General features: G+C 35.8%; 1 protein-coding gene across 1 annotated transcript in view; it reads left to right on the top strand.

Moving 5' to 3' along the window:
* Positions 1-13472, top strand: part of LOC145671807 (carotenoid isomerooxygenase-like) — a 62840-nt gene extending 49368 nt beyond the window's left edge. The window contains exons 9-11 of the mRNA XM_081741040.1: positions 1625-1876; positions 6115-6213; positions 13222-13472. Coding sequence (XP_081597166.1) covers positions 1625-1876; positions 6115-6213; positions 13222-13395 — 525 coding nt within the window. The 3' untranslated portion in view covers positions 13396-13472. The remainder of the gene's footprint in view (positions 1-1624; positions 1877-6114; positions 6214-13221) is intronic.
* Positions 13473-13893: the final 421 nt, after the last annotated feature.

Here is a 13893-nt window from a genome sequence, read left to right as displayed (position 1 = left end):
TTATTGTGTTTTATTATTATTTACAATATTATGTTCCTTTGTTTTCGTAAAAGGCTTGTTTCACTTCACTCATTTCTTATTACAGTTTTTGCTTTGTGGTCATTACTATTAAAACAGAAAATATAGATTGCTGCTACTTCTGCTTTCAATATAGGGATAAACACGAGGTGTGATCAAACATACGATGAATAATTTTATAAGAAAGAAAGTAATAAGCTTACATGGAATTTGGTTTAAGAGGCCTCATCCCATCCAAATTAAAATACCGCTAATTTTACAGTAATTATGTAATATCTTCAAATAGATAAAAGATAATCGGAATGTGGAACAAGAGCGCCTTAGACAATATTACTTTACATGAGATACCGTTATCACGACTCACTTATCTGCTTTCGATTTCGAGCCATTTTGAAAATCGGCATTTATTTTCGCGTTTCTAAATGGCTGAAAACAGAAAACCACTAGGTGACTTGTGATAACGCAAAGTAATATTGTCTTGTTCCATATTTCAAATATCTTTTATCTATCTGAAGATATCACATAATTACTGTAAAATTAGCGGCATTTTAATTTCGCCGTATGAGACCTCTTAATGTCCTTCAAAGGACTGATTCCAACGTTGAATCCCTGACTGGAAGCATTTCTGGAATGCTTCTTTTAGAAGGGCGTTCAGAGTCTGTCGTGGCCCTCCCAATGTCAGGAATAGTGTCAAAACGTTTTTCTTTAAGCATTGTTTTAATTTTTTGGAAGAGCCACAAGTAATATGCTGTTATATGTGGAGAGCACAGTGAATTTGAACAGACAGGAATATTTTTTCGCCCAACAAACTCGCGGATCAAAAGCAAGGTGAGGCACGGTGTGTTTTCATGGTGAAGAAGGAAGCCATTTGCCCATTTAATCGGCGGTTAAAATGCTTTTTACGGATCCATACGAGATGTTTACTTCTTTCTACAGGTTTCGAATAGTCATTCGCCCTGTCTGAACAAATCATTTGTGCCACTTTCCGCACGTTTTCGTCTGTTTTTGACGTCGAAGGACGTCTTGATTGTTGCTCGTTTCCAACCGACTCATTGCTACTTTTGAATCGATCATACCACTTGTAAAAAGTCTTCAGTGTCACAGTTTCATCGTCATACACTGTTTTCCACATTCCGTGAGCTTCTTTGGCACTTCTGTTTTGCAGCTTAGAACAAAACTTAATGTTAGCGTACGACAGATACCCTTAACATGTCCTCACTCTTCTGACTCTGGAAGCCAACTAACATGTCACAACTCGTTCAAACTCGACACTGATTGTACCAAAGATTTAGGCCACCGGGGTTACTAGTTAAAATGAACACAACATCGATAGATGGCACTGTGCAAATACTTCACAGTATTTTTGATCACACACCGTATGAAGATAAAACCATATTGTAACAATTTACTTGCTGTCTAAAGTATATTGTTTCAATCTTATTAATTCAAAAACGACATGTTGACACAGAATATGAAAGTGCTTTGCAGTTCATTCATAAAATAAGTAACACTTTAGACATTTTAATTAAGGACAGTTTTAATATGTGGTGTACACAGACCCAAAGACTTATGGGTAATAACTTGCTCATCTGATTTTCTATCCCAGTCAGCTCACTCCAATCCAAACTACGCAGATATGTCAAGAAGTCGGCCAATGAGATTTGTATTGCCACTTTCGTCAGAGTCAACTGGATCTAATGAGGTTTACAAAAGGACAGGAAGACTGACTATTCAACCCGAAATAATTTGTGATGTTGGCTGTGAGTTGCCAAGAATTCATTATGAAAGATATTGCGGCAAAAAATATCGATATTTTTATGCTGTTTTATCGGATGTGGATTCAGAGAAAGCTGAAGCAGTAAGTATCAAACAGATCACACAAACTGTGAAATGGAAAAATTGGGTCAGATATCGAGATTTTTTTATGCTATTATTTTATGCATATCTGTATATTTGATATGCTAAATATTTAAAGTTCTTTTTCAAGGAAAATTTCCTTCCATTCACGATGATAACAATTTACTTGTTCTTTGTGGCATTTAAGGGTTTTGCGGTAGCCTCTATGTGAAGGTTAAGGCAGAAAAATATTATGTATTTTGCAGTGAAATCTTTCTAACTTGGCCAAATTTCTGTTGAACTTACATTTTCCTTTAAGATTTCTATTACTTATTACTGTATAGCCCCGTGTGATGTAGTAGCTAACGCTCTCGCCTTCGGTGCGAGCGGTCCCAGGTTCGATTCCTGGTGGAAACACTTGGTCGAAAAAGTGTAAACAGCTTTCTCTGGCCAGCCATGCTGAGAGACGTTTTCCTGGGTTTTCCTCATTCACACTAGGCAAATGCTGGGGTGGTACCTAACTTACAGGTCCCAGGTCGCTTCCTTCCTTCCCCAATCCTTTCTTCCTTCCCTTTCCTCGGATAGTGTGCTCGACAGAATACATCATCCCTCAAAGGCGACGGGCTAACACGGCCATAGATACCGAAAGCCCAGAGATTTAAATCCTACATTGTAAACGAAAGAAATCTTAAGAGGTAGTTTACTTTTGGAGATTAATTTATTTTCCGATTACTTTTTTAAAAAATAAGCAATTTTGGTCATATTTCATAAATAAATATTTCGTTATCCTTGTAATGTAGAATAAATCTCTTCCAGAAGAATATTTATAAGGGATAGTTTACTCTCGGGATGAGTTCTTTTAAACACTTTTTGTAACATACCACTGATTCGATTTTGTTCTTATTTTATAAACAAATATTTTATTAATAACCCTAACATATGACATATCTTATGGGAACAACTACTACTGTAGAAGATGTACAGAGTCTTCCAAAAGTCCTGCAAAAAAGTAAAAAGCTGTAACTTTGTAACCATTTATAGTATTTGTACAAAACTTTTAGTGGACTTGTAAGAAAGTCTGATATTTTGTTTCCAAGCATTTTTTCCAACACCAAACCTCCAACTGAGCACCATTTACATCCAAACATTGCTGAAGTCTTTTCGGGAATCCAAGAATGGCATTTCAACGTGCTTCATCCGTAATACTCCCAATCACATCACGTATCTTCTTCCGGAGTTCCTAAACATCTTTCGGTTTTTGCTTGTAAACTTCTGTATCATTTTCTTACGAACGATATTGTGTAGCGTTGTCATTGGCACTCGCAGTTCCAAGGATCTGCGTTTCAACGATTTCTTTAGACTTCGCAACAAGCTTTTCTGCACGAACTGAATCACATCAACACTTGTTGTTAGCCTTCCGCTACGAGGCAAGTCCAAGACACTTCCGGTAGCTATGAACTTATCGTACCATCTCTTGATACTTGAACCTGCACGTCGTTGTTTCTGATATTTTTGTCGAAATTTTCTTCTTACCAAAACACTAGATTTTAACTCACAAAACCACGCCACACACTGCGCTTTCTCTTGAGTAGACGCCATCTTTGTCACGTGTTTTGGGGTTATAACGTCAACGTTTACATCCGTTCATTGTTGCCAACAAAAATTTTAACATTTCCATTAAACATTACAAACAAAATTCAAAATTGTAAGTAGTACTTTCAAAGTTACAGCTTTTTTACTTTTGTGCAGGACTTTTGGAAGACTCTTTATTTTACTTTTGGGGATGATTTTTCTATGGGTGAAAATTTCTGAAAGTGTCTTATAATTTTGTTCGTATTTCAGAATAAAACGTTTCATTAATAACTGCTGCACAACATGATTTAGTTTAAGGAACTGGCCCTTGCCTATAGGGGAAACTTTCGTGCAGTGGCCCGTACCTTTTGTTATATAGAAGTGTCAATTACCCGCTTTGCTGGTTAAAATTAAAAATAAAAAAAATAGCAATATGTTCTGTTAGTCAGTTACTTTTTACTATTACTGAACAAAGAAAATATAATGAAAATTCAGAAAATGATAAGTAATCTACGTATACAAATAAAAATTAAATATTACTATTTTAGGCTGAATTTGGATTTTAAAAAACCATCGGAAGTGTCACTATTCATTTCAGCAAGCCCGAAAATTATGGATGAGGTACTAATATCGGTCATTTTCGAATCCTATATCTCCCTCCTTCCCTACCCCAATGAGCGAGCTGAATTTGGATTTAAACGTCATGGGAACTGTCACTGTTCATCTCAATCGCCTCGAAAACTTTGGATTTGGTACTAATACTGAATATAATTATCGATCATTTTTAAATCCATCCTATTTTTTCCCTAAGTAACGTTGTGAAGCGTTTGTATGTGTTTGTCTCTAATTTCCAAGTTTTTATTCAACTTCGACTTTATACGAGAACGCTGTTTGATAATTAGAAGTTAGGTTGAACAAAATAATAAACTAATAAATCTTACTTTAAAAAGCTTTAAGAGTTTTATTTCCGAAAAAAATAAACAGAAAAAAGCAAATATCTCAACGCATCTGTTTAAATATTCTAACGGGGGGCCCATATAGAGGGACTCAGTCCCCCTTGAACATACCTGAATTCAACGCTACCATTCAACTTAACAGACATTTGTGTGTCTGACTCTGTCCGTCTATCTGTCTGTTCCAGGATAACTCCCGTAACATTTGTCAAATTTTAATGAACTTTGGTACTTCCCTTTGTTTCACAGGTGTATTGATCATTGTTATTCATACCAATTTTTTGTATGAGAAAAGAATTACTGATTGCATTTAGGTATTTCTTTTATTCAGGAATATGATAAAAAATGAGCTAATATTAAATTGTTAATTCCAAGATAAACGAAAATACATTACATTGGATTGTGAAATACAAATGAGCTGCAAAAGTTAGTGAGAATCTGCGACATGAAAAAGTTGTCAACTGAATACAGATCTCCCCATAATTTGAAAGCAAATTAACATCAGCACGAGATGAGGAAAATCAAAGAAAGTAAAAATGCTGCAAGATAAAGAATGGAATGAGAAACAGTGGCTAAAAGAATAGATACAGAAGATGAATTATGCCACAAAAATAATATTTAGAAAATACAATTAAACGAAATAGTAATGATTAAAACAAGGAGTAGCGGGAAAAGAAATACGCAAAAGATTGAAAAAAGAGGAAATGAGGTCAGGAATGCGAAGAAAAGTAAGATCATGACGAACGGAAATTAAGCCATCTCCAATGCACTTCAAAAGGTACTGGGCAACTCGATACATTCTTTGAATTCTGAGTATTTAGTACATTCAACACAGTACAGTATACTCAGTACAGTATACTCAGTACAGTGTACTCAGTACAGTAATGTCGAAGTCTCCAAACCATACGTTCCGATACTTCACTTGACCAGCTTTTTCCTTATGCAATAATTGGCGTTCGTGACATTGGCGCGGTAGACCTGGGTTCGATTATCGGTGGAATTCGTATTCTACATTAAACTGTAGGTTCTTGCTGCTGAAAGGAACACTGAACTGTAATGTAATAATAATAATAATAATAATAATAATAATAATAATAATAATAATAATAATAATAATAATAATAATTCCTTAGGCCAATGTTAAGCCTACTAGTTGGGAGTTATCTTTCGTTGTTCACTGTCTCTTTGGCTACAGCAATTCTTGTCCTGGTGTCTTTGATGTGGTAAGCATCTCTCGTCAAAAATACTGGCATATTGAGTGTTTATTGTAAATGTAATATTATTTTCTAGTAATCCTTCAGATTGCCACAATTTAAACAGATATAAGGGTAGCAGTCAGCCTTGTGTGTTCTCTATCGTTCACTCTGAAATAGCTCTGTTCCAGGCAGTCTTCACCTCTGCAGACTCAATGATAGAACAAAGTCGTTGTTAAGCCACTGTTTCTACTCCTGCCGGTATGTTTGTGCCACATATACAATTGGGTGTTTGTTACGAAACGAAGCAATACAGGAACTTAAAATATTTATTATTGAAGCGAATGATACTGTAATATTATTACACCATTACTTGAATTGTTACAATTATTTGTGCATTGAATTGTAGTGTGTTCATGTAGTAATTTCATAAAGATTTTTGTAAAAAAAAAAAGAAAAAAAGAAAAAGAAAAAAAGAAAGAGAAAAGAAAGAAAACACTAGCAGTAGTGTATTAGTTAATTATATTGATTTTGTTTTTCAGCTCATCAAAGTTGATACAGAAACTAAGACAACAAAAACCTGGCAAGAAGACAATGTCTATGCTAGTGAACCTGTTTTTGTTCCATCGCCAGAGTCAAAGGTGAGCACCATAAGTCTTACAGTTAAACTGTTCTTTTCTTTCTTTTTGTCGTTCTATAAGACTACGAAATGTCTGGAAACATTTATATACAGGGTGAATCTGTAAGATGTGCACCAACTCCGGGAGGTGATTCGTGATATCAAAAGAAGTCAAAATGTCCTATTGCATGTTGTCGAATTCCGCGTCGTATACGAGTGACAGGGGTGTCAACTTGGAATCGACAATCAAATCCTAACAGTTGAAACGGAATAGAAAGATATGCATAAACTATCTCTGTCTGCACAATTGCCTTATGTACCATTTTGCGGATGTTCATAGCCACATTTTACTAGTTTGTGTCACGAATCACTTTTGTTTCGTTCCAACTGTCAGGATTCGATTGCCGATTCCAAGTTGGCACACCCCTGTCATCGTACATGACGCGAAATTCGACATATGCAAGAGAACTTTCTGTGTCTCTTTTGATGACATGAATCACCTCCCAGAGTTTGTGCACATCTTTCAGGTACACACACACACACACACACACATATATATATATATATATATATATATATATATATATATATATATATATATATATATAAGGGATGATAGCAAAAAACGGTTAAAAATGAAGACTCGTCTGAAAAATCGGTCGAATAGAAGTTAGGTCAGCGATGTAGTTCGTGTGCGCTAAAAACACTTGTTGATATTCATAGGCAGATTGTAAAGGTGTATGGTGAGGGTTAAATTTCAAAGCAACATGTAGGGAAGTTGCGTTGTGCCTTCACAGAAAGAGGGACCAATATTGTTAATGGGAACTTCGGACACATGTGGTACTTTAACCACTGACGTTACGCTTGGAACAACTAGAGCACCCCTTCTACAGCCCTGACCTAGCCTCAATGACTTTTACCTTTTCTCTGTTCTAGATAAAAAAATATGCTAGTCACCATTATTTGACATGTGATTATGTCAAAACCTACGTCTCTTGGTGGCTACGAGAACTTGTCGCTTATTCCTATGCAAATTGTATAGAAAACTTTATCTGTCGTTGTGATAAGGGTTGAACAAAAATTGTGATTACATCGAGAACATGTATTAAGTGCTCTTTATCATCAGGTGTTTCGATCTTCCAGCTATGTTTCACACATAAATCATAATAGGCTTTGTAACTTTTTAAAACATCATCCTTCGTATAACATACATAAGTTATTTTTAACTGAATGCTCTGTGACGTAATAATTTTCTGCTCCGCTTCTGAGTGAACGAGACAAAGACAATAAGGGTTTAGCAGGAAACTTGACAGTGGGTACGGGCAAAGAAGAACTTCGACAGTATCGCCGATGGTTTTGCAGGCGCTACTACTTGTTAGTCCATTGGTACTCGTTCTCTGCTAACATTTACGTATTCTCTTATTCTCCTCTTCTATTCGCCTCATCTATTCTCCTCTTCTGCTTCTTATGTTACACAGAAGTCCAGCTGGAAATCATTCTCCTTTTCAGTGTAATTTAATCTTGTGTTCTGTGTTCGAGGAAATTTTAAAAATATTTTAATGTCCTAGAAAGAAATGTAAATAAAATAAAGTGTGGTAGCAGTAAAAAGGATCCTGTGCCGTTATGCATGCTTGCACATCCAATATGTAATTAGGGTTGCATGCAGGTAAGGCAATCACTTGAAGTTTCAATTTCGTCCGGTAGCTATCAACCGCTGGAGAATGTTCGCCACCATTTGATGGCGCAATATATGCTACGTTTGTTTCAATATGGAACAATGGGATATGGAACTTACCGTTTAAGTCATCGTAACCATGAGAATTTTAATGGATTGTCTCCATTAACTATCTTCGCCGAGATAATAGTGACACTATAGAATACATGAAAGCATTCAAGAAAAAATACACAATCCGTACTATAACATTCTTAGCTACTTGAAAACTTCAATATTAGATATGGAAACCAAATATAAATTTAGATCTATATGACATATTAAAATACAGTTTTTGCTTATATTTTACAGTTCATATTCAACGTACGCGTAATATGTTATTGTGTTTGGTTTAGGCAGGTCGAGTTCCTATCATATGGCTTTGCCATTTCTGTCGATGTTTACCACGCTTCTGATAATATGTCACAAAATTCAAGTTTAGTGAAAATCCGATCATTGTGATCATGACTTTAAATACTAGGTGAAATTCGTAATTGCGTTTCTTCAATGGTCTTACGAGATATTTGTCACTTTTTGTAGTCAATATTAAAGTCACACAGGATCGTACTTTAAAACAAAATCTAATTTTTGTATTCAGTATATATATATAATGAAAAGGACTGTATAATATGAAAATGTATCTTTGTTTAGCTGATAATTGCTAAGTGCATGTTCATTATATCTGTTCATTTTACACAAAACAAATAAACCCGTACTAAATACTAACTAACTAACTAACTCTATGGCCTATGGAACCCGGAGGTTCAGTGCCGCGTTCACAAAAGCTCTCCACTGACTTCTATCCTTAGCTAATTGCATCCAGTTTCTACTTTGTATTCCTATCTCTGCGAGATCCATCTTAATATTATCCTCCCATCTGCGCCTAGGTCTTCCTAATGGTCGTTTTCCTATGGGTCTACCAGTCAAGACTTTGAAAGCGTTTCTACTTTCTTCCATTCTAGCTACATGACCTGCCCACCTAAGCCTCCTAGACTTGACGACCCTAACAATGTTGGGTAAACCGTATAAACTATGTAGTTCCTCGTTATGAAGCTTCCGCCATTCCCCATTCTCGTTCCTCTTGGGTCCGAATATTCTTCTAAGGATCCCGTTCTCAAATACTTTCAGTCTATGTTCTTCCCTCAGAGTAAGCGACCATGTTTCGCAACCATACAGAACAACAGGCATGATTATCGTTTTATATATTTTAAGCTTCAAATTCCTCGACAGAATTCGCGACGACAAGAGATTTTGAACCGAATAGTAACACGAATTCCCTGCTTTTAGTCGACATTTAATTTCTTCGTGAATATGATTTTCGTCTGTTAATATTGATCCTAAATATTTGAAAGTATCCACTTTATCAAAAGTGTTATTTAATATTTTAACGCCTCCACAATTTGCCGTATTACGGTCCCGACGCACTTCCATGTATTTAGTTTTCTCTGCATTTACTAAATACAATAACAATATTTAGTAATTTTCATCACTGCAGTAATCATGTAGCTACATCCTTTGCTGGCAATGAAATGTCTATAGATTACCATAAATGAGTTGAATTTTGTACTTAAAAATTATAATGCGTGAATTTCTTATATACCCCCCATCCGTGATACTGAAATTTATAAACATCGAAATGTGCAATTAAAATAATGACAACTACTTGCCAATCCATCTGGAGGCCCGGACCTAGAAAAAGAAAGCGCAACACTTGCGGTATCGACATTTGCGGTACTTGGAAGTATTGACACTTGTGGTACTGGGACATTTGCGGTACTAATCGAAATAACTTCTTACTCTTCTTGCTAAGAGAGAATATTTTCGGGTGTTCAGTTAGAGAATAAGCACGCAATATCAACTGCTACTCAAAGACCAAATTTTATAACATTGGTGTAGGCAGCACGTTCGTCTAGGGGAAAATAACATGACTTTTTTTAAGGGACTTGGGCTTTTTTGCATACTAGAAGCAGACTAAAAATCTTCTTTCAGAATATGAAACCATTATTAACTCACCATGCATATATACAAACTTATCTCAGAACGCTAAGAACATGTAATTCTCAAATATAAGGATCAATTGTACAGAAAAGTGAAAACAATACTGGAATACATGGTAGACACATCCGAAAAATGTAAACAAATGCTTGTTTGTGATTGGTCAAAACTGGAAAATGTAAACCAATTCTTATCTGTCATTGGTCATTTGGTCAAACACCTGTCCATAATATTTAAAGGGAACTTCTAGAAATATTTATATGTTTGTTTTCTTTTATAGCTTTCAATAACAGTTTTCCAATAGCTACAGACAATTATAATGGATAGATTGAGATAACTTATAATTACAATAATAATAATAAACAACGTAGCTTCTCTTCTGGAACAAACAAAACTTAGTCCAACTTTTGAATGTGTGCAATTTTGATCAATAATTTCTTGACATCTTTTGAGACTACATAAATAATTACTGCTTTTTCTATTTTTCCGTCCAACTTTATGTACTGACGTTATCTACGTTCCCCTTCAATGTTTAAATGTCTTCTTTGATACAGGTAGTCGCTGTACACAGCCTCATTGTTTTAGATACTTCACCAAACAGTACACGTTAGGAGTTGACTTACCTATTAATGAGTTGAGTTTGTAGTTCCACCTTCAACAGCATAATTCGTTCTGTGCTCCTGATTCGAGAAGTTCCACATGGAGATATCTTAACCGGTATTATTACTTAACCACTGTTCTACAGGATAATCTAAAAACCTCTTAAGTCTTTCGCGATGTGATGTATCTTCGATAATGGAAAGCCACCCAATATCGATATCATCTACATGGAAAAATGCTAGGGCAAAACACATTCTGAGGCAGTCTCATCTCTGGAACTCATTTATAGTAATTTATGAGTCCTAATTCCTGAACCTTCCTCCACAAGCACTGATTAAAATGGAAATAACACCCACGAATTTGCGCTGGAACAGTGTTTTTAGAGATGTAATTGCGGTTTGTTCTAGATGTAATTTGCTTAATTTCGGATTCCAATCATAATATTAGCCTTCACCAAACTGAAAAACTCTGATATGTCTTACTATCTCTTGCTGGTAAGAGGCCGAAGATCAAAGGGACAATATTTGTTTCCTCCAAGTTATCTTCCCGTTCTTGAAATTTCGATACTGCCTGTACTGAAAACTCTAATGGAAAGCGCATAGTTTCTTCTCAGATGTATCGATTATTGTGATAGTTTCCATTAGGCGGCCCGCGTGATCTCCTCTTACATATCCATAACCTACTAAAGCCAGCCAATCAAAATGAATCACATATATTAGGCTGCTCCATCTGCATACCCACCCCTTTTAATAATGTATTCATTCTAATTTAGATTAACGGGGCTGAAATGGATGCTTGCTTTTGTCGTTCTTTTCACGGCACTATCTAAGGGAAAGTTTTGAACAGTACCGTACATGTCCCACTATCTAAGGGAAAGTTTTGAACAGTACCGCATATTTCCCACTATCTAAGGGAAAGTTTTGAACAGTACCGCACATTTTCCACTATCTAAGGGAAAGTTTTGAACAGTACTGCACATGTCCCACTATCTAAGGGAAAGTTTTGAACAGTACCGCATATTTCCCACTATCTAAGGGAAAGTTTTGAACAGTACCGCACATTTTCCACTATCTAAGGGAAAGTTTTGAACAGTACCGCACATGTCCCACTATCTAAGGGAAAGTTTTGAACAGTACCGCACATGTCCCACTATCTAAGGGAAAGTTTTGAACAGTATCGCACATTTCCCACTATCTAAGGGAAAGTTTTGAACAGTATCGCACATTTCCCACTATCTAAGGGAAAGTTTTGAACAGTATCGCACATTTCCCACTATCTAAGGGAAAGTTTTGAACAGTACCGTACATGTCCCACTATCTAAGGGAAAGTTTTGAACAGTATCGCAAATGTCCCAGAAAAACTTGTTTTCTTGTTGTACCGCAAATGCCCTAATACCTAGAAAAGTATGTGGCTCCTGCGGACTTCACCTAATACACTTCTGTGAAAGTACAGTAGGAAAGTTAATGAGAATATGTTTCATATTTGTGGTCATATTTTATCTTATGATGATTGTATCTTGTATGATTATTTTTAGACAAACAGTTAAGATTTTGATCAGAGTGGAAGCCCCCGTCCAGCTATAGGTCCAAAACCTCCTATGCTCCCCTCGTTCCGGTCCTGTTACTTACTTTTGTCCTCTAAAATAACACAATATAACAACCGTCGTGCACATTTGTATCAAGCGTTTTAATTGCTCCACCCAATGTCATGAACTAACAAATTCAATTATAATTATTTCTGGTTCAAGTAATGCTATGAAAACCTTAGATCTGTCCATATTATCGAAATGCCCATATTACCCCAAATTACCCTGTTTTTAAAACTAATCGTTCAGCAAAACCAACCGATTTTTATTGCAAAACTATCATAATATCGTGCACAAGTCCCGCTCCAACAGCGTTCATTTTCCGAAACTGTTACACGATATTAATTTCATTATAAAAAATTCTGTTGCTTTATTCAACGATTAGCTTATTATCTAATTATAGAAGAATAAAAAAAAAGATCGTAAGGGCAAAGTATATAATACTTTGAAGTACTAAAAGCCGATGTTATGCGTCTCATGTCTCGATGCAAACTGCGATACCCAATTCGTTCCCAATCATAGACACTGAGAAATGTCATGATGGCGCCTCAACAGATAAGTACATGAGTATAAAACTATTTTGTTTACATTTCACTTTTTAAGCAATTTTACTTTCAGACATCTTTTATTTGATATAATATTTAAGGCCCTTATGCAGAGTCATTCTGACGCGTGATTAGTGCCATACTAAAGAGTTCGACTAACATTTTTCCTGCAGCATCCAGGCCTTTAGTATGACGCTAATCATACCTCTAAACGACTCTGCGTAAGGCACTAAGCTATTTAGAACAATGTATACATGTCTGGTGCCGCTATTCCTTGTTATTTAATACAATTGTTAATGTTCGCAATTTTACTTAGAACCGGTTAGTGGGTCTCATGGTTTCAACTCGTAACTTTTAGATCAATTTAAATATTGAAAAGCTTCTAGTGATACAGTCGACATGGCTTAAGAGCTGCGACCATAATACTTGATACCCGCCTATTATTATATAAAATATAGAAATTTCATTGATCTGATGTGATAATTCCATGGAATAAAAATGAATTATTCTTAAACAAATACTGCAAAATATTTTAAATTATGATTATACTCAAAATTTAATTTCTTTCTTTCTCTTTTTTTTTTCTTTTCATAGTCTGAAGATGATGGAATTGTTTTATCAGCGTTACTCTGGGGGAAAGATTTGGAGAACAAAGTTGGAGTTCTTGCTTTGGATGCAGCAACATGGACCGAGGTTGCACGAGCAGAATTCTTTAGTCCTGGTCCTGTGCCCAAAAGTCTACATGGATGGTTCACTAACTCAGTTTGAATAACAATACTCAATATGAGAGTTAATGCGATTGTTGTTTCAAAATGTTAAAATATAGCAGTCTTTTTTAATTCGAAGTTTATCTTTAAAATTTTAAGACATAGTGGAATCTTTTTAATTCGAAGTTCAAGTTTGTAAACGTTAAAATACAGTGGAGTCTTTTTAATTCGAGGGGCCGCGGTGGCTCAGTGGTAGAGCGTTCACTTCTGATGCATGGGGTCCTTGGTTCGATCCCAGCTCGCGCGAAGTGGACTTTGTGGTGGGCAAACACCATGTTCGTGGGTTTTCTCGGGGTTCTCCCGTTTCTTCCCACTTTCTTCATTCCACCATTTCATTCACTTCTCATCACCGTCTACTTTACCCTAGTCGGCATACAAGTAAGACGCAAGGGCGCCCATGTTGTGGTTCCCAAGGGGGGCAAGTATAAAAGACGTTTCAAAAATAGTTTCAAATTTTGCTGTAACTAATGTAAAAATTCTATTGGATTTTCGATATTCT

Source organism: Thermobia domestica, chromosome 15, assembly GCF_964235325.1.
Source record: "Thermobia domestica chromosome 15, izTheDome1.hap1.1, whole genome shotgun sequence".
In the NCBI taxonomy this organism is placed as follows: Eukaryota; Metazoa; Arthropoda; class Insecta; order Zygentoma; family Lepismatidae; genus Thermobia; species Thermobia domestica.
This window is presented reverse-complemented; position numbering and strand designations above follow the sequence as displayed.